The sequence below is a fragment of the Vidua macroura genome, chromosome 23 (genome assembly GCF_024509145.1).
Source record: "Vidua macroura isolate BioBank_ID:100142 chromosome 23, ASM2450914v1, whole genome shotgun sequence".
Taxonomy (NCBI): domain Eukaryota; kingdom Metazoa; phylum Chordata; class Aves; order Passeriformes; family Viduidae; genus Vidua; species Vidua macroura.
This window is the reverse complement of record NC_071593.1, coordinates 3,840,260-3,859,950: the sequence shown is the minus strand read 5'-3', so window position 1 is coordinate 3,859,950 and position 19,691 is coordinate 3,840,260. Positions and strand designations below refer to the sequence as shown.

General features: G+C 39.6%; 1 protein-coding gene across 3 annotated transcripts; it reads right to left on the bottom strand.

Annotated features, from left to right (window-relative positions):
* Nucleotides 1-981: 981 nt before the first annotated feature.
* Nucleotides 982-15,222, bottom strand: PDPN (podoplanin). Of its 3 annotated transcripts, none has more exons than XM_053997542.1 (6): nucleotides 14,895-15,222; nucleotides 4,104-4,189; nucleotides 3,501-3,594; nucleotides 3,224-3,262; nucleotides 2,749-2,860; nucleotides 982-2,182 (listed from the first exon to the last, which is right to left on the bottom strand). In XM_053997542.1, exons 1-6 carry the CDS (start codon nucleotides 14,962-14,964, stop codon nucleotides 2,176-2,178), a joined length of 408 nt encoding a protein of 135 aa, XP_053853517.1. In that variant the 5' UTR covers nucleotides 14,965-15,222; the 3' UTR covers nucleotides 982-2,175. The 3 variants fall into 3 exon arrangements, with proteins under 3 accessions (XP_053853517.1, XP_053853519.1, XP_053853518.1); XM_053997544.1 differs by having other exon boundaries at nucleotides 2,755-2,860; XM_053997543.1 differs by having other exon boundaries at nucleotides 2,759-2,860.
* Nucleotides 15,223-19,691: the final 4,469 nt, after the last annotated feature.

Below are 19,691 nucleotides of genomic sequence, written 5' to 3'. Positions count from 1 at the left end.
ATCCTGGACTCAGAATCAGAAGGAAATTGTCTTCATGTTTTTGTTGGTCAGATTTAATACAGCACAATATTTAGTAGTGAGTCTCCAGTGCTGGAAGCCCCCTAAATGTTTCAGTGGAGCCTGGGCCATTTGGTCAAGGGTTGATTTTTTACCTAAGATTTTAAAAACTTGCCTTAGACAAGGGGGCGGGCTCTAAAGGCACAGTTAAGACCAGAATAATTAAGTAGTTGTAATATGAAGTTAAAATTACTTGTGGAGCAGGAACAAAGCACATTGTCCTTGAACAGAATGCTGCCTGGTCAACGGTTCTCTCCATGATCCAGGGAAACTCAGAAGCTCAGAAAACCAGAAAGGTTCTCTGCTATACATCTTTCAATTGGGAGGCTTGTTACTTGTTACTACAGGCTATTGGTGGCATAAGAGAGGTTTCCTCATTTTGATATTTGCAAATTAGCAGTGAGTGAGCTGATGCAGAACAAACTGGTGACATCTGTGCTATTCCCTTCAGTGGGTGAATAATTCATAATTCCATATGCCATGCATTTGAGCAGGCATCAGAGCACCTTATGGGGTATTTCCCAGTACAGATAAGAAATTGTTAAACTCAGGCTAACAGAATTAATATTCTTTTGCTGCAAGAAGAAAAAACTGTAATTTTCCTGCTTTCATATGAATTTACATAAAGATAACTATTAAGCTTACTCCTTGGTCACAGACTGATGGTCTCATCACATCAGCTCCAGAACTAACTAAAGACTTCTGAATTAGTTTTCTCTCATATGTTTAGTTTTCAATTATCATTTCATTTATCAGTGTCAAATGAGTTGGTTGTAGACATTACATTGATAAGACAAGTAGCAAAATAAGTCAGGAAAATTCAAGGAAGTGTAAGACATTTTACTGGTTTTTTTGGGTTTTTTTTTTTTTTGTTTTTTTTTTTTTTTTTTTAAAGAAAACAAGAACAATTATTGTAAAACAATACCGTTTATATTATGATTTTTATTTCCAAAGCTTGTATCAATATGATAGTTCAAGGCACATGAAAGAAACAGAAAAGCAAATGCAGATAAGCTGACAAATTTAGCAATGGATGATGATATTGATTAACATGATTTTTACACCAAACACTGAAGTGTCATAGCATTTAGGAAACCTGATGCAAACTGCAGTCACTTGACATGCAAAGCCTTTGCTCTGAGCTCTGTACATTCAGGCTGTGCTGCTCTAAAAATGCCCCAGAAAAGCTGCAGACTCCAAAGCTGCATCACACCTCAGTGACACATTCTGACCTGGTGTTGCACATGTTGGCAAACAAATCAAGTGTACAGTTAGAAAATGGGACAGGCACAAAGGAGAAACACGGTGTGCACTAATTCAAAAGCTTCTACACGTCAGCTCTAAAGTGACCCATCAAAACTGGGTATTTTCCAAGCACCCCTTAATTCAGGATGTGTATTTCAATTCCTGCATGTCTCTGCAGCAAGAGAAGGCAGGAAATTCCTGATGCCGTAGTCAGACGAGCAAGCTTTCAGTTGGCAGATCAGTTCCAGCCAGACCTACCATATTTTGCCACAAAATAACATAAATATCAAGAGCAGAAAATTTGTATCAGCAGTGGAAAGATTTTAGCTTCCAATATCCAGTATTTTCCTAATTTGTAAATAACTGGTTCTCACTGAAGCTAATTTCTCCTTTTTGATACATCATGTGGTAGATAAACATGCCAGGAGCACTTAACCAGCTAAAACCACTTTTTTTTTTTGTTGCTGTTTTAAAAGCAATTAATGTAATGTGAAATAATCTTTGGTAGCATTTAAAACCCAAGCATATAATACCTGCAAATCACATTTCAGATGTACATCTCTTTGCTCCAGGTTTTTTTGGGGTTTTTGGGGTTTTTTTTTTGTTTTTTGTTTTTTAACTGCAAAATCTTTTTCTTCTAGTAAAATTCTGGTTAGTAAAAAATCCTATGAAATGTTCCATGCTCTGTGCAAGGAGGGGTGTGAGGGTGGTCCTTAGAGTTGTGTGGTATCCCCATAGATCTGAAATTGTTTGACTATATTTTCCATGGATCATCTTCTCACACAAATACAAGAATAGTCTTTAGTTTGTATGAAATAAGAAGCACTTGTGTTTTCCAGCATGGAATGGCATGGTTACTTGTTTCAACTGTGTTTAGGGCCTGGAAAACAAAAAGCAGATATTTTTATGTTCATCATTACCCAAATGTAAGTTACATGATCTTTTTTTCTCCTTCTCTTTGTCTTTCCTATCACCTCTTTATTTCTCTTCCTAGTTCCTATTTGGCTTTCTCCTGGTGCACAGTATCTGTTCAATTTCCTGGGGTTTTCTTACTCCTTCAGAGTTTGTAAAACTCTTTAGATTTGTGTGTCACCAAAAATAAGGTAGAGATTGCTCCCCAGTGTTCACATGCTATCCACTGCTTCTGGAACTTAGTCCTGTCATACTTCCTAGTGAATTACTCTGCTCCCCAGAGGAATCCCAGCCCCAAGCACCTGACATTACCACAGCATGTGCACACTGTGTGGGAAGTTCTCCTGGAGCACACGAGAGCATGCAGACACCATACCACATTGGCAGCTTTGCTGAGTCTGTCTCAGGCACTGTATAACAGGAAAATGGGTTGGTTTTGTCAAAATAGAAACCTCAGAAATTTCCCAAGTGATTCCTGTGACCCTGCTCAGAGGAAGGTGCTTGAAGAAAAAGCCTGATGAGCAATTTACTTACGAGTACCTGCCTGACATCTTCCTTACAACTGCAATTATTATTCCTGCGAGGATTCCAACTGCAACAATGATTCCAATAATTATTCCAAGCAGTGCAATTGTTCCCAGACCACCTGAAAGAAGAAATTGGGAATGTTAGTGTGTGTCTCATGGAGACCATTGATAAGAGGCTACTGATAGACCTGGTGCTGTTCTGCTGCATCTCACTCCTTGGGGAAATTTCTTACTGTCTTGTGAATTCTAAAGTAGGTTTGGATGTTCAGCAGCCTGCAAGCATGCCTGTGGGCTGAAGGGCTCCAAATGGATGTGGATATGGAGACAATGATCAGGTGAAGCAGAAAAGCAGCTCAGGGAGCAGGCTGTGCCTCCCCTGGAACTTGTACTGAATGGCATGGGCACAGGAAGGGCTGCTGGAAGGAGAATTGCCTGGCAGTTGTTTCTCCCTTATCTTTATAAGCAAATCTTCTCTTTAATACCTTCATCAGTTGTCTCTGGTTCCCCACTCCGCTCCCCACCTGTAAATCCAGAAAGACAATAATTACTCCCTCTGCTCTGTACAGAGTGTTGCCTTCCAATTTGAAAGGCTATATCCAAGGAAAACTTTTCTTGTCTTTGTCACAATGGTTTGAACTTGTTCTTTTGATAGAAAGTGAGCAAATGAAGTTTGAGAGAGTATTTGAGATTTCCAGCTATTGTTTAGTAGATGGCGGTATAACTTTGATATGTAAAAATAGAAATGAAAGGGATTCTTACCATCAATCCTTTCTGTGTTAACTTCATAGGCAGTAGCATTTTCACTTTCTCCATCCAGGACAAAGGTACTTTCTGTGGTCTTCAGGTCTCCAAACTGCAAGAGATTTGTTACATTGTGTAGTCTTGTGGGAAATGACAAGAATTGGGGGGGGAAAGAGGAGAAAAAAACCTCAGTACATTCTGTCTATATGTATAAAGTAACACTTAAATTTCTTGGTCTGTCAGGTGTGGATGCTTTTTTAGCTGTCACCTCTCATGTTTGACATGCATAGAGTGACCAAACAAACCAAGATAAGCTGATTTGTCTTCCCAGCTAGAGGATTTCTACATCAGATCTCTTGGTAGGACTGCAAAAGGTGTAGAAGGCTGCAGAATTTTGCAGACCTGCCTTTTTTCAGTGGTTTTTATTTTGTTTGTTTGGTTTGGGTTTTTTTGTTTGTTTGGTTTTTTGGGTTTTGTTTTTTTGTTTTTTTTTTTTTTTTGTGAAGTAGTTTTTGAGTTTAGTTTCACTGAAACTGGGAGATACTGAATTGGAAGAGGTGGGAAGTGGCAGTGAATAAGAAGATGGCATAAAGGATCTTTTATTTAGCAGTATATACTCACAATTGTTGGTAATTCTTCAAATTCTGTGTCATTTCTGTCTCTGAAATCAATTGTTGCACTTTCTTCTCCTTCTAGAACTGAGCTTGCTGAATAAAATTTTAGAAAATTAGTCAGGATTTTACTTGGTAGTCACATGTTCTGGCTCCTCTGACACATAAACTTTTTCAAACATGACCTCTGTGTGATGTTCTGTCTCCCTGCCCTTGCCCACATGGGAATGGGAAATTATTTGGAATAAGCTTGAATTCTGTTATACTCTTGTCCAAAGCAGTAGGACAAAAAGCTGAAGTACCCATCACTTAACTCTGGTACAACCTTGAAACATACTGGTTATTAACATTTTGTCCAAGAAATTATTTCCCTTTTTATTAAGAAAAGTTTCTCCCAAGTGGATGATTCCAGATTTCAAGCTAAGCATTAGCTTATGTATTGGGATAGATTCCTTCAAGCATCTGCCATTTTCTAAAATAATAAAAGCTTTCTCCCATCTTTCTGCTCAGCCCCAGCTGCAATATTTCTTTTTAGAGCTACCATCAATGCTTCTGGGTGCAGCTATAGTTTGGAAATATTCCTACACAAATCAGCCCTGAGGCTTTCCTGGAGTTGCAAACCTTAGTTGCCATAATTTGAATTTTTAGATAACAATGTAAGGCTTGGTTTTTTGGGTTTTTTGGGTGTTGTTGTTTTAATTTATTTATTCTAGACCCCTAGCTCATCTGTGCTCTTTGATAAAATGGATATTTAGATTTTGGCCCACACATAGCTGTTAATTTATAAATACAGCCAGAATTCATCAGTAGGGTGATGAGCTGGAATAAGGTAGAACAGGAAAGATATGGCAGTGTGGAGATAACTGGCAGTACCAAGAATGTGCTGAAAACCTAATCATCATTTAATTCAATTTCATGCTGATTCATAAACCTGTGACAGGCAGAGTGTGATGTTAACGTGGAGTGAGAGCTCCTGGGAGTTTGTAATTCCTGGTGATTACAAAGCCAGGTGAGGCTGCTTGTCCTGCTGCTGCCTGGGGCATAAAGGTCCTGCTAATTCCAGATACCAGTGCTGAAACTTAAGCAAAGAGCTAATAGTAGATGTCCTGAGCAAGCACTTGAGGCAAAAAAAAAAAAAGCACTGAAAACTTCTTTCCTGGACTCAAATTTTGCATCTTACTTCTACTTATCAAAGCAACCAGATCAGAAGGACAGCTCTTGACAGTTCTTTTAAAAAATAAAAATTACTGTACCATTTGAATATTTAAGGTATGAGAAATAGTCACAACCTCTTTGGTTTATTGAATTGTAACACTGTTTCTACTAATGACACTTTTTATTTAGTGATCTAAAAACATTCTCATCTCCTCTGCATATGAAGTTGGACAATTTCTGAATTGTTAGATTCATTCCAAATACTTTTTATAGAAAACTTTACTACTCCTAAATGCACTCTACTTGTTTTATAAATTATATGGAGGCAAGTAAATAGCTTTATTCTGTAACTGAAATTAGAAAGGATGGGCATTTTGCTTGATAGCAGCCAAAAATGAATAAAAAAGGTAGAATCTCTTTGGATCAGCTGTGCAGATATCACTCAGAAATAGTTTTTCTTTTATTGTGAGTTCCATTTAAATTTTGATAATTTTTACCTGCCCCTTTTAATATAAACACATTATTTCAAATAAAAAAAGCCAATATTTAATTTTAAAATTGGTAAAAAAATAATGTACTGGCAGCTTAGAGAAAATTTTTCAAGCAGAAGATGAATGATTTCCCATTGAGAAAAATAACCCTGGTTTTGCTCAAAACTCTCATTTGAATTCTACTGGAAACTTGCAAATATTTTTCCTTGGCTTCCAGAACCGTTTTCTGAACCAAACTAGAAAATTTTTATCCATCTCAACCAATATAAGACTGAGAGCTTTGTCCTATTACTAAGAGACCAAACACTGAAGTAAACTGAGATTTCTAATTCCATGTTACTGAACTAAATAGAATTTTATATTTCTGTGTCCTTATAAGCCTGAATACAGATACAGTTTCTATTTAGGAGCCAAAATGGTGTGCAGGTAGTACTTTAGGCTGTAGTAGATGAAAAAACTACATTCATGTTATGCCAACATGAGGCCAAATATAGTGGCTAGTTAAGCCAGTCAGTCTTCCAGCAATCACTTTATAATCCATGGGAAAACTAAAACAGGGCAAATCAGAGTTCCAGATTAGATGGTGAAAATAATGGTTTGGTCATTTTTGATTGAAATACCCCAGGTATTGTTGAAGTAGCGTAAAAGGAGCTGATTTTTTGTTGTACATTTAGATACTCTCTAAGTGTCAGTGCAATTTAAGGTACAGCACTATTTTATAATCCCTATTTTTTGCTTCTTAAACAATATCTTTAAAATACAATACTGTGATGTACAATCATGGCTATGTAAAGTGTGAACAAAGAAATAGCAATAGAACTCAGCAGCACAAATGTGTATGCATCAGTTTACCTTGTAATCCTAGTCAGAACTGAAGAAACATCCTTTATTCACTAGTTGAAAATAAGCACAGATGGAAAAAAACAATTACTAGAGGAAAATCCCCCAGTAGAAGGTGAAATAATTTTTGTATGTTAACAACAAGCAGCTTATTGGGAGAAGCTGCTTATACTCCTGGCATGGCAGTAGCATTCAGCCCTGAAAATTGCCTGATGCTGAAGGCAGGAAAGGAAAGCATGTCACACAGCAAAGGTGTAGAAAATTAGTGAATGTCACAATGAAACATAAAAGAATTTTTCTTTGTGTGATGCTTGTTGCAGATTCGTGGCCATGGGTGGCATGTAGAAAACCTATTTCAGTGCCTTTGCCCTCTCAGTGCTGTGATTGACAAAAGGAGGTGGCCCAGATTAATCTTGCCTAATTTTAGGTTCTTAATAAAGGCACCTAAATAAAGTGTCTACTTGCCCTTATCTTCTTTTATAGTCTGTAGGGAAAAATAAATACCTCTAGAAGATAATTCAGCTCACCTGAGATTTGGGTCATCCTTGGTAGTGCTGCCTTTCCTTAATTGCAAAGGGAAACTGGAATGTGGCTTCCCTATGAACTGCCCAAGGCTCAGACTGATCTGGTCTGGTTTCTGTCAGTCTGGAGGTCTTGTCCCAGCCTTGTTCAAGCTGAGGTTCTGTATCTGATGCAGAATAATCCCTGGACTCTATTTCCAGGTTCATTTTAGACTGACAGTGGAGGGGGCTGGCTGGTGGTTGGACACTACCAAACTATTACCCACAGAAAGAGTGGGAGGCAATTCATTCTGTGTTCTGCATTTGTAGGAAGCAACACTGGCTACTAGACAGCTCTTTGTCAGAGAAAGTCATAATGAAGTTAAATACTGAAATGGAATTGGGAGACACTACTGGACTTTAAGCTTCTTTCACTGTACCCAGTACAAGGCTCAGCACCACTGACATCAAAGGGGATGTGAATGGGATTGAAGGGGTGTGTGCTTGTGTCATTTCTTGGTTTCATCTGATGTGGGCCAAATGCAGCAAGAGTCAGGGTTGAGCGGTGCTTCTGCATGTGTTCTTAATATTATCTTAGAGGAGGTTGTAAATAAAAACATTGCCTCACAGTGCTGGGGCTGTCTCCAAGGAGCCTCCTCTGTTTGCAGCTATATGTTGCTGCAGATGTGAATTAATCATTGCATCCCTTTCTGCCAAAGTTCCAGCTGGGAGCCTTTCAGTTCAAAGTCCCAGCTGCTCTCAGGGTGCAGCTTCTCACACCAGGACAAAATCTGATGTCTTTAAAAGTTTAATACTACTTTGAAAACCTCCCATGCTTAAGCATCCCATGACCCACTTAGGGGAAGCTGAGCTCACTATTTCCATGCGTGGAGTGACAATTTACTAGAGAAACCTCTCAGAGTTGCTTTCAAAGCACAGTGGTTGTGTTGGAAAGGAGAGGGAGTTGTAAAACTGTTGTACATTAGCATTTCTTTCAGGTATCTCCAAAACCAACAAAGATACATCTGAAGATGAAAAATGTTGTAGGATCTTGCTTCTTTCCTTGCATAAACCTAAATAAACCCAAACAAACCCAAACACTAGTGGGTAAAGGCAGTTGTAAGCCTGTATTTTAGCTTAGTCCTTGAAATAGTAAGCCCTCAAAATAGAATGTTTCCATTTGTGATAAGAGACCAGGAGATAAAAATGGCAAACCTTAAAGGATTCCCTCTAGCAAGAACTGCAATAATCCTTTGCTCAGTGCCCTCTGCTTCTACATGAAAAAAAAAAAAAAAGAAAAAAAAAAAAAAAGAAAAAAAACCAAACAAAACAAAAAAAAAAACCAAACCCAGCTTCAGTTATTTATAACAGCTAAAATATTAGCTAGCAGAGAGTTTAGCAGGATGGGTCGCTTGGGTCATATCACTTTTCTGCTGGAGATGTAACAGAGCAAACATCTGCAGCTGACTGATGGTTTTCAGTATCTGCTTCCGGAATTGTTACAGACCAAGTGGTGTTGTTTGAAAGACTGTGTATGGATGTGTGTGTTGGCCATCCTGTTTTGACTGCATTTTATTCAGCATTTATGTCCTGATACAGGAATTCCCTTTCTGCAGAAGTATTCTTCACTTAGAGACCTTAATTTGATTGTGAGCAAACGGAGTCTTAGTCAGTATCTCATCATTGGAATTGGTTCTGTTGTAGTTCAGCGACAACTTCTATTCATGGTGGTAGAGATTTAACAAAAATTCATGATTTACAAGGGATCTGCCTTTTAAATACAGCAGCTCTGTAATTTTCAAAAGCAGTTTTGTCTGTGATTTGGCTTCATCCTCAATTTAAGTGTATTCCGGAGTCATGTCCAAAACCTACAACATTAGCTTAATTTTGTATGAGAATAGTTTTTCATTATTTTTATACTTTTGGAATTTTTTTTAAGTACACAGGTGTCTCTTTGGTTGTGAAATCCAAGCCACAAAATTTTTTGTACTTTGAAAAGGCAAAGGTTTGAAGAATATAATATAGTGGATTCTGGGGTTTGAATTTTGCATCTTGAATTTTTGGACAGTTACAATTTTCAGACTTCAGAAAAGTAGGGAAATTTGTTAATGAGAACTGAAATTCTCATTTGTGCCTGGGGCTCCTGTAAATTCATATCTGCAGTATCTGGAGAGCTCTGTGTCCTTGGCCTGTTTGGTGCCACAACATTGGCATTTTCTTTCTCTGTTAATTCTTTCTTGAAGCTGGAGTAATCTGTCATGTCATTAAAAATCCCCTGGCACGTATTTAAGTGTCTAGACTGTTCAGGAGAAAGTATGTACTGTGCAAATCCTGAAGTGCTTTCTGCAGTTTCCTTAGACAAAGACTGACAGCTTTGCTATATATAATGAAGGAAGTTGAATGACAGAATACCAAAACTTGGGAAAGTATCTGCCAGTTGGGAAAATGGTCATGAAGTACAAGAAAGGATTTAGAATTTATTTTATTTAGAATATGACTGACTTTGGTCAGGTATTCCATGTAGCTTGTGATGACAATGCTTTGCTGAACTGTCAGAAACATTTCCTTTGGTCACCACACCCTGCTACAGATGGGTTTTATTGCTGGGGCTGGCTTAGCCAGAGGAACAAAGCCAGAGTTTAAATTGACAGTGCCAAAGTGGCAAAGAGCCACTCGGCTGCTCCTCAAGTAATTCACATGTCTTCTGAATGTTACAATATTCTACTGACAGAAAAGCAAACCAAAATGTACTTTAACTGGGCAGATACAGAAAAGCAACTGCTCTTCAAGTGCTTGGTGTGTGCATTGACCCCCAACCAGAGCCACGAAACAAAGCCAGGAGAGGAAAAGATGCAAACTTCCTAAGCTTTGTCTTATATACAGTGAAATCAGCCACAGAGCTGTGGGCATTAGGAAGGAAATGACAAACTCCATTACAGGATATTCCTTTAAAATATTCCTTGCAGAGCTAGAGATGAGTATTCCAAATTTATGCTTTTAATAACGTTGCTGTGTCAACATCTGCTTTCTTGTCTACTAAGTACGCTAACCTCAGACTTGTTATCCCATGAATATGGGATAAAATTACTTTCTTATCAAGATTTGTTGCCCTGTGACCCTGTTTCCCTGTTTGCAGTTTTATAACAGTCTAATTGTTTCCTCTGAGCAGTGAGGGATGGAACAACAAAGTTGGATTTGTGATCAAGGTGTAAATGTCTCTTGTATCTTGCTGTAAAGTGGCAGAACCACAGAACTTTCAGTCTTTCGCTGCGTGGCTGACTAGGAAGAAGAATTGCAGCAAAGACAAAGAAAAAATACAAAACTTGTTGAAAGGCATCAGCAAACTGGGCAGATGTGCAGCACAAAGCAGACATCTGTGCACAAATAGTGGGATATGTAAATGCAAATGAAAGGAATTAAGAAATTACCTCTAATACAGTAATAAACGAATCTTTTCCCTAAATGACTTCCTTCCGTGGACTCTGAGGCTACAGCCGTGTGCCCTTTCACAGCTGCCTTGCTGTAGATTACTAACCCTTTGTATCTGCAAGCAGAATGCTTTGCAGGTTCCTCAACTCATTTGTTTGAAATATTCATGCCAGACAGTGAACTGGAAACTCTTAGGTGTTAATTCTGTTCACACAGTGATTTTTGACTACCTACTTTATATTGCCATGCAGCAGGCAAGTTCTCTGCAAATGTGTTTAGTCTGACTTTTATACTCCACTAACAATAGGCTAATGCTTGGATGGGTTTCACAGTCATAAAAACATTTAATATGGGTTTGGAGTTAAGTGTGTCCCCCTTACAGACTTAGTAGTGTCTCAAGCTCTCCTGACAGAGTACATGCTTGCCTGAAAATGGTGCTGGTGTAACAGCTGAATTGTGCCCTCACTGAGGATTATTCTGATGCAGTCTGTGCTGGATGTTGTAGTGTTTGTAATCAATAAGTACAAGGATGGAAAAAACATGAGGAAGTCATAAAGCAACATGAGAATGTGCTCAGCATCAGCTTCTATGTCCTTTGAGAGTTTTTGGCCAAGCTTCTGAGATGGAGAGCTGGAAATCAATAGTGCATTTGTCTCTTATTTTTCCTCATTTGTTTCTCTTTAGCACATCCCAGCATACCTATACTCCCAATCCCACATCTTTTTCTGAAACTCTGTGTAACAAATTGTTCACTGCAGAGCTCTGAGCTTTGCTGTGGGATTAATCCCCATGGAGGGGATGGTCTGCACACACACAGATCAGAGGGGCCCTTTGAGAGGATCTGGGAGGCCGCGAGTGGCAGGATCTGGCAGCATTTGGGTTCATCCTGCAGTCCCTGACCACATCCAGACAAAAAGCAAACAACCCAACAAAATAAACGTGCCACTGAGCCAGCCCCTGTGCCCGAGCTGGGCCACCAGCAGCAGTGGGCATTTCTGTGGTCCTTGTGTGGCTCACCTCAAGTGACACATGGAGAAACACCACAGGGTCCTGCTGGAGCCTCACAGCCTGAAAACCTTCCTGCACTGCCTCATTATCTACCTAAATGCTCTCCAGGTTCTTTGCTGCTTTGGGGTTTTTTTTGCTGGCTTTTTTTCTTTTTTCTTTTTTTTCTTTTTTTTTTTTTTTTTTTTTTTTGCAGATGATTTACAAGTCCTTGATCTGAGGTAAATGCACAGATTCAGTAGAAACTGCTGAATTGCAGGAGCTGAGAATCTGGCCTCTCTGTTTCCAGTTTTAGTGTGCAGCCTGAGTTAATGAAAGGTCTACTTGTAAGCCCTTAAATATGACTCTTTTCTTTGTGAAGGTACAGATTCAAAAACTAACTGTTGGAATACAGATGTGCAAACCTCTCTGCTTGCCCAGCTGAGGAGAAATCTAATTTTATTTGTTCTCTGCTGTCTTCCACAAATATACTGAAAAATTCAGGTACACTAACTTGCATACCTACTAACTGAGATTCAGCAGGATGATTTTCTCCTTTCTGTGATAATCATTTTGGGTATTGGACATGTAGTGAAGAAGCACATATGGGACCTGTGTAAGAGTACTCATTATTCTTCATGCAGGATGAAAGGTTGTGCAGTGCTTATTTAGTAGAAATCTGGGTCTCTTTTGAGTCAAATGTGGCTGTTCCATTTGCTTTTACATTTTGTTTACCACCAGCAGTTACAGAGTTTGATTTTCAAAAGGCTTTAGAGCTGCCTGATTTCATTGTTTAGTTTTGCCACTGAAATAGTGACAGAGTTTGGGTAAATCAGGACTCTTTTGAAACAATCTTTTCTTGTGTTTTTTTCAATTCTCTTTGTTATGATTTTGAAAAACAGAAAACTTTTTAGTCTTTCATAGCTGACTGTAAACTTCAATGTCCTTTCTTATGATAGAAACACTTTTTATCTGAATTATCCTGTCCATGTTCTTACTTTCAGTCCAAACCAAACGTAACATGACCTAGTATAAACCTGCCTTGCATAAGGAAATATAATCTAATATTTGCCTCTAGGTAAGATCAGGCACATGGACAGTTGATACAGCCCAAGTGACATGTGGTATCTTGTTAAACAATCATGTTAAATTTTGTTCATGTTATGTGACAGCCAACAGAGCTCTCCTTCCCTGCAATGATACAGCACCATGGGAAAGGTTTGGAATCAGGAAATGTGTTGCCTCTGCAAAGCACTGGTTTGGATGCTTGTTGAGGCCAGCTTCCATCTCAGCTCCTTTGATCTGATTCTGTGTGTGAAGGTTTGCCTGAGTTTTGACATGCTGAACGAGATCAGCAGGGCCAAAATGTAGCTGCTAATATGATAATGGTAATTAATATTATTAATAATAGTAATAATATTAATAATAATAATAATTTTGGAAATTGGAAATATGCTTCCTGCTGGAAACAAAGCTGCTTTTCTCCGTTTGGTCTCAGTCCATAACTTGGAGTGCCCAAACTATAAGAAAAGGGTAGCTGCATGTTTATTGATGGCCTTTTCTAGGTTAAGAGGTGTCAGATGGAGACCTTTTTCCTCTAAAACCCTCAGGCCACACTGTGCTCCCCAGAGGTTCACGTATCTGGATAAAGCCACTCCACCAAGCACTGTACAAGTCAAACCTCCCCCATCTCCCTGTCAGCCAGCAGAGATTGCTGAAGGTAGAATTGTCATTTCATGTCTGTTCTAACTTGTAATTGCTGATGATTATCAGTAAACAGCAGTGATAGACACAAAATACTCAAGACTTATTTTATCTGGAGTTTATTTTCCTGGTGTATCCTTTGGAAGTTACCCTAAATTACTGGCTCCATGTGAAGAAAAAGTCACAAACCCTAAGCAGACACAGAAAGCCTTACATACTGTAAATTGCATTCTTGATCCAGCTCTGGAGTTCAATGCAAACTGTACAGGTAATAAAGCAGAGGTAATATTCTTATTCTTAAAGCAGGAAATATTTTTTTATGACTAGTAGAGTTTCAGCCTGAGCATTGCTGGACTCCTCTCAGAGTTGAGAGAAAATATGTTTAAAAACTTCTCAAAAGCCTGAAGATGAAAGACCTTTTAACCTGTAATTCAGGTATCTTAGATTGCTTAATGTAATTCTATAAAGTAGTGGTGGTTTTGCCTCATTTCTAATGGCTTTAAACTTTGGTACACTTAATATAGATGCTTTTTAAGAACAAGGTGGCTGGGTGAGCCTAGAAAACAACTTTTGTGACTTGCCTAATAACTGCTGATTTTAGTTTTTCTGTGAAATTTCGAAGCACAACTCCAAATTTCAGCCTCACATTCTGACATACAGACCACCATTAGACATTTCAAGTCAGCACCCACACTCAGTGTGTGTCAGTATAGCTCCATTCTTTCCAGCAGGATGACACTGATTGTTATCAGGTAATTTTTTCAGTTTGGGTCCCCAGATCTAAGCCTGATGAGTAGATCTGTGCTTTTGAAGAGCAGTGGGCTGAGTTTACAGTTACTGTGTTCAGAGCACTGGTATGAAACTGCTAGGCTGCTACTTGGAACACGTTCCATGGCAGCTGTAAACCATGCTGCCTCTTGGCCAATTCATTCACATGAGTCAAATACTACTCGGAAAGACTGAGTTTCAAAATGACATTTCTGGAATCAAGTACTGGTCAGGGTAATTCTGATTTACTGTTAACAAATCAGACTCCAATCCTTTAGCTGTAGAAAGACTTAAATATCTATTTTACCTAAAAGTGTATATTGTATCTTTCTTATAAAATTCAAAATGCATAACTTCTGAAATTAATCTTTTTGGTACATAACACTTTTCAAATCTGTCTTTGGCAATAATTCCCCCTGGTTTATTTTCCCTCATTGTATATATATTGCTTATGGCTAAGTTAGACTCAGCAAAGCCCTGCATAAGGCTCAAATTCTAAGAGTCTGAAATGTCTCTAAGCACAGAAGTTAAACTCCTGAATGAACAGATTTACAAGTTACTTTCACAGAGTTATATCCTAATTTAGTTAAAGTCAACCATTGCTTGCAGAGCCCGCTGTGTGTGTTCCAGTGAGACTGGAGCCATTTCCAAGGGCTGTGCAGGGAGTGCCTCCCCTGCCTGCCCCTACCCCTCTCCCTCCCGTACAGACACACAGAAAATTCTTTCCTAATGGAGTCAAACTCAGCCCCTCGAAAACTTTTGCTGCTTCTTTCCAGATCACAGCTGTAGCAGATGCCCTGTTGCAGCTTAAGAAATTCAAATAAATTTTTACAAACAGGTCAGAGTAACTATGTAACCCATGAGAGAGAACAGAAACTGTTAAATTACAGGAAATGACTGGGAATAACTGTAACCAAACTTTCCCCTTACCTTCTTGAGCAAGTGCTACAAAAGGCAGGCTCCCGAGGACGAAGATGAAGAATGGAACTTTTATAAACATATTTGATCTGTTTAGAGAGTCGCTTTCCAATCCTGAAACCAGATGGATCCAAATTTGGATTATTTTTTGTAGAGGTAGTGGAGAATTGCGATGATAAAAAGAAATCACTGCAAAAAAATACTTTGGTATTCCAAATATTCCTTAAGCTACTGTAATGTAAAGAGGGGAGGTTTTCTCAGATGATAACTGAGCAGTTAAAGAAAACTGAGTGGAGTCAGAATTATTTTCTTTAGCCAAGGGATGGGAGCAGCCTAAGGTGGTCCTCAATGAGCAGCCAGGCCCGCCCTCCCCACGCTGTTTGGTCAGGACCAAAGTTATGATCTCAGCTCAGATTTAAAGTTACAGGACCTGTTGTGGCTTTCAGAAGACTTTTATTTAGCAAAGGGGGAAAAGGAATTTAGGCAAAACGAGGTGTTCGTTCCCTCCCTTCTGCAAACTGTCTTTAAAAATCCTTTTTTTTTTAAACTGAGGACACTTTTCTTGTTATTTTCAGCAGTGAACTGATGTTTTTCATTTCAAAGTGAGCCCCCATGTTTATCTAAGCAAGTGTGGTACTGAATGTGCATTTAGGGATACTGAAATAGTTTTTAGGACAGTAAATACTGCCTGAATTTTCCTGTGTGTCTGTGTCTCACAGTTTGTGTCCTCAAGTGACATCCTGGCTGTGCTCGACCACTTCTCTCTGCCCGCAGTCTTGCTGGCCTCAGAGACCGATACCACCCTTCAGAGAGAGAATTTCTCCTTTTCCTGTGCAGCATTAGGAGTGCAGCCCCTACAACAGTCTGTGCAAGACTTGTTTCTTTTTCCCTGTCTGTGTTTCTGGGCACCAGCTTTGCAGGGCAGGAGTGTGAGGCTGGATACCCCCACCACGTGTGAGACACACCTCTGCTCACAGGATGGCTGTGAGACACAAACTGGGGCTGAACAGGACTTGGGGAGCAATGACTTCCATCAATCCTTTTCTGAATCTTGCCTCACCTTGGGCAAGGGATAATCTACCGAGTTACATCTATTTAAGAGTGCAGTGAGTTTTAAGCAGGGCTCATGTGTGAGCTAAGTGTCCCAGAGACAGAGCTGGGTGAGGAAATGTGGGACCTTCTCCCTCAGCTTCTGCAGGGCCAGGGCACCAGGCTCCAGCACAGCAGCAGCAGAGATTTGCTTCCTTTCTGCCCACAGCTGTAGGATAACCTCTGCCAGAGAGTGGGCAGACTTGTGGCAGAGGTTTTGTCTTTTTCTAAACACACACACACAAGCCTCCCCAGCCAACTAAAGAAAAAAAGAAAACCCTAAGCCAGGACTGGATTGATTTGCTCAGGGAATGAGTCAGGTCATTAAAGACCCCACAACACTTGGTGCTATAAAGGCCCAAAACCAAGTCTAAACATAAGTAGTGATGTAAAAAGGGCTGCACATGGGGAATGCAACACCTTCCATAGGGGTTTTCTTTCCTTCTGGAAGGGATAGGTGCTGAAGGAATTTGTTAGCTATCGATTATGGTGCTATAACTGTGTTATTTGTGATGAAAAGGAGTGTAGGATGAGAACAGTTGGTGCCAATGCAAAGAAACAACAGGCAATATTGGCTGATTGTCTTCAGGAAAACAGCAAAATAAATATTGCCATGTATTGCCACTAACTTTCAGCATCTTAAAATCTGGGATTAATTATTTCTTGATAAATCTCTTTCAAATTTATTTAAAAGAATGTTTGCTTATTGGGGAAATGTTCCTCACAGGAAACTGAAGCTTGCTAGGGGAGTGTGTCTGTTTTAATGGAACTTATTTTGAAAGACTGAAACAAATTCTTTTTTACCTTATCAGAATGGAATGTTTGGAACTCTGTATGTATCTTCAGAACAAAAAATTAATGCAGTACACTATGAAAGACAAACCAGAACGAACAGTGACTTTTAAATGTTAACATATTCTCAACAAGAATGAAAAGAAGGGATTTTTAGAATTCCATTCAATTTTCAAAACTATTCAGAAGACCTTTTACTTTTTATGATTATTCATATAAACAATTTTTTCCTCATGTTTAGGAATAAGTCTTTCTAAAGGAGAAGCTTTTTGCTGAATTATATAAATTCTTGCTTTAAACTGTGCTGTATTCTGGGTATAGAGTTGAGGCACTTGAACTTTCAGGAACTGGAGATATCCAAGTTCCAGTGGCTACTCCAACACTTTTTAATACTTTTATTATTCTTCCTAATAAGGAAGAGTTTCTTCTATACGAGCCTATTTCTCCTGCTCCAGCCTGTTCCTGAAAGGAAAACTCCTTAGATATATTTATTGAACTATAAAGAATCTAATGCAATCATCTTCTATCATGGTATTATAGTGCAACAAAGGGCATGTGTGCCCACAACAAAATGTGCCCACAGATGCAAAAGAAGTTAGAGCAAAAGCTAGAAATGTCTTAGTAATTGTCATCTTGGGATGGAATTGCTCCTGAAGGACAGCAGGGGCAGGAATTTGCCTCCATGGGGACAGCATGTTGCTGTGCAAGGAGATTAAGGCTGGAAGACACTGCTGAGCCCTCTGATTGAAAACATCAACAAAATTGTTTCAGAGGAGCCAATATACCCTTGGGAGAGAGGATGGATCCTGGGAGATGAGAGAGCAGCTTTCCTCTGAACTGTACCAGATTAAGGGGCTTTAATGAAACTGTGGATCACTGGTTTGTAATCCTGTTAAGCCAATAGGTTCTGTGACAATAAAGGAGTTATGTACAGGTTCTGATTTAACATTTCATCTGCATTTAAAGCAGCACCTAGTCCTGTGCCTGTGTCAGAAGAGGAGCGAGCCCATACCCCAGTGTGTGTTTGTGCTGCCTGCAGTGGATCTGCACGTGTGCTCCGATGCTGCCGTGAAATGCAGGTTAGGTCTACGCAGGGATGTTGTAATCTGGTCTGGGTGTCTTATGACAAATCCCACAAATTGCCAGGATATGAGTGCATGGGTCACTCTTTTTTTTTTTTTTTTTTTGCCAGGCAGGTCTGTGTTTTCAATCCCTGTGGTTTAGGGGAGGAGGTGGAAAGGGTCTCGAGTACATTCAGCACTTCTGTTTTCATTTCATAATCCGTTCTTTCCGTCTCATTGTACCAGTGGTTTGCAGAGTCTTGTGGGAGGCTTAGACTGTCTCTGGTTCAGTGAGAGCAAGGAATGAACCAGAGCTGGGGGAGTAGAGAAGTGGTGACTGTAACCTGCAATGCGTTCTGTCTCACAGATAGAGCTGTTGTGGGAGGATGTTTTCCCCTGATTCAGTCAGTGTTGCTGTATGAACCCAGGGGTTGAACTCAATCAGAGATTTCCCCCATCACAAAAAGGTTTGATTTCATGTAAATAACCCATAAGATTTATGGAACATGATCATCCACACTCGGTTTAATGTCCAATGTAGACCAGAGTTACACCCAAGGATGAATTCTCTCTAAACACACACTAGCAAGGGCACACAAATGTCTCTCCACAGAGGAATATCCCAGCTACCCCTCCACAGTCCCACAAAGTCTCACAAGTGGGCAGGGCTTGTAGCATGGGGACACATTTTAATGTCCTGGCTTCTGCCTGACTTCTTGCAGAACTTTTCATGAATGTGCAACTCCATGTGCTCCTAAAATTTCTGTTTCCATGGGACCATCTCATTTACATTAGGGTTGTAGGTTGGAGACAGACACACGACAGGACTCACCAAGGATCATGTGACAAACAGCTCAGTTTATTGTTTGACACCCCCTTTTATAGAGGGGTCAAAATTCCTGCCCTTGGACAACTGACTGGTCAGGGCCCCTGCACCACCCAGCTCCTTGGCCAGTGGTATGTCTGCACTTAGGATTGAGTGGGATTGCCTGGGGTCCCCTGTTTGAGTTCAATCCCATCCTATCATTGCTCACTCAGGGACTTGTTTACCTCTTTTCTATAACAAACTAAGCTAACTGAATTGGATTTTTTATGGCCAGATTTATCTGTCTATCTACAGACCAGCTGTGCTGTGACACATCTGATCCATCATCACTGGACAAGTGAAATCCTAGCTTACACCACCTTCAATCCATAGGAAGTAAACACGTATTTTCCCTTCCTATTCTTTTAGTAAAAACACTCAAAAAGTTTAAATTAAGCATTCCATTTGATGACATTCTTTACAAATCTGCTTTGTAACTCAAAAAAATACTGTCTCTTTCTGTTGCCAAATTTCCTGTTTCTGTACCCTGGAGGCAGCTGTGGGCCCTGCAATTTTTGGTCAGAAGCATAAAAGCTGTTTTCTGCAAGCTTTATTAATTTTCAAGCCATTTCCTGTTTTCCCTTTGCAGCCAAACCCACCCCTTTTGGCAGGTACTGAAATACAGAAACACCCAATTCAGTCTGAAGAAAAGTTCAATTACTTGAGAGGGGAGGAACCGCCAGGTGATCGCTCCAATTTTTGTTATCTGCTTTCTGTGAGGCAGCTTTGCTTTACTGTGAGGTGATCTTCCAGCAGATTATGCTGTGTGGGATTGCAGACAGCTTTTGCAGAACTACACATCCTTGCCTTCGGGAATGGCTTTTACCTTCCCTTAGTCCCAAACTGTTGGAGTTCAAATCCATCATATCTTAAAGATGTGTCACTTGGTCATATCTTTTGTGTTTAAGTCACTGTGGGTTTAGTTTCTGATTTCTGGAATGCAAGAGATGAGAATGCCTAGTAGCCCCTAGCTGCTAAAATGGCAATCCTGAAGTGTTTCAT

What these genes read in the sequence shown, in the direction of transcription:
- PDPN (XM_053997542.1), bottom strand. Translation starts at nt 14,964, where the DNA reads ATGTTTATAAAAGTTCCATTCTTCATCTTCGTCCTCGGGAGCCTGCCT. An exon ending in TAACACAGAAAGGATTGATG is followed by an intron (nt 3,263 to 3,500) that starts GTAAGAATCCCT and finishes CTGGATTTACAG; the next exon opens with GTGGGGAGCGGAGTGGGGAA. An exon ending in ACCAGAGACAACTGATGAAG is followed by an intron (nt 2,861 to 3,223) that starts GTATTAAAGAGA and finishes TTCTTCTTTCAG; the next exon opens with GTGGTCTGGGAACAATTGCA.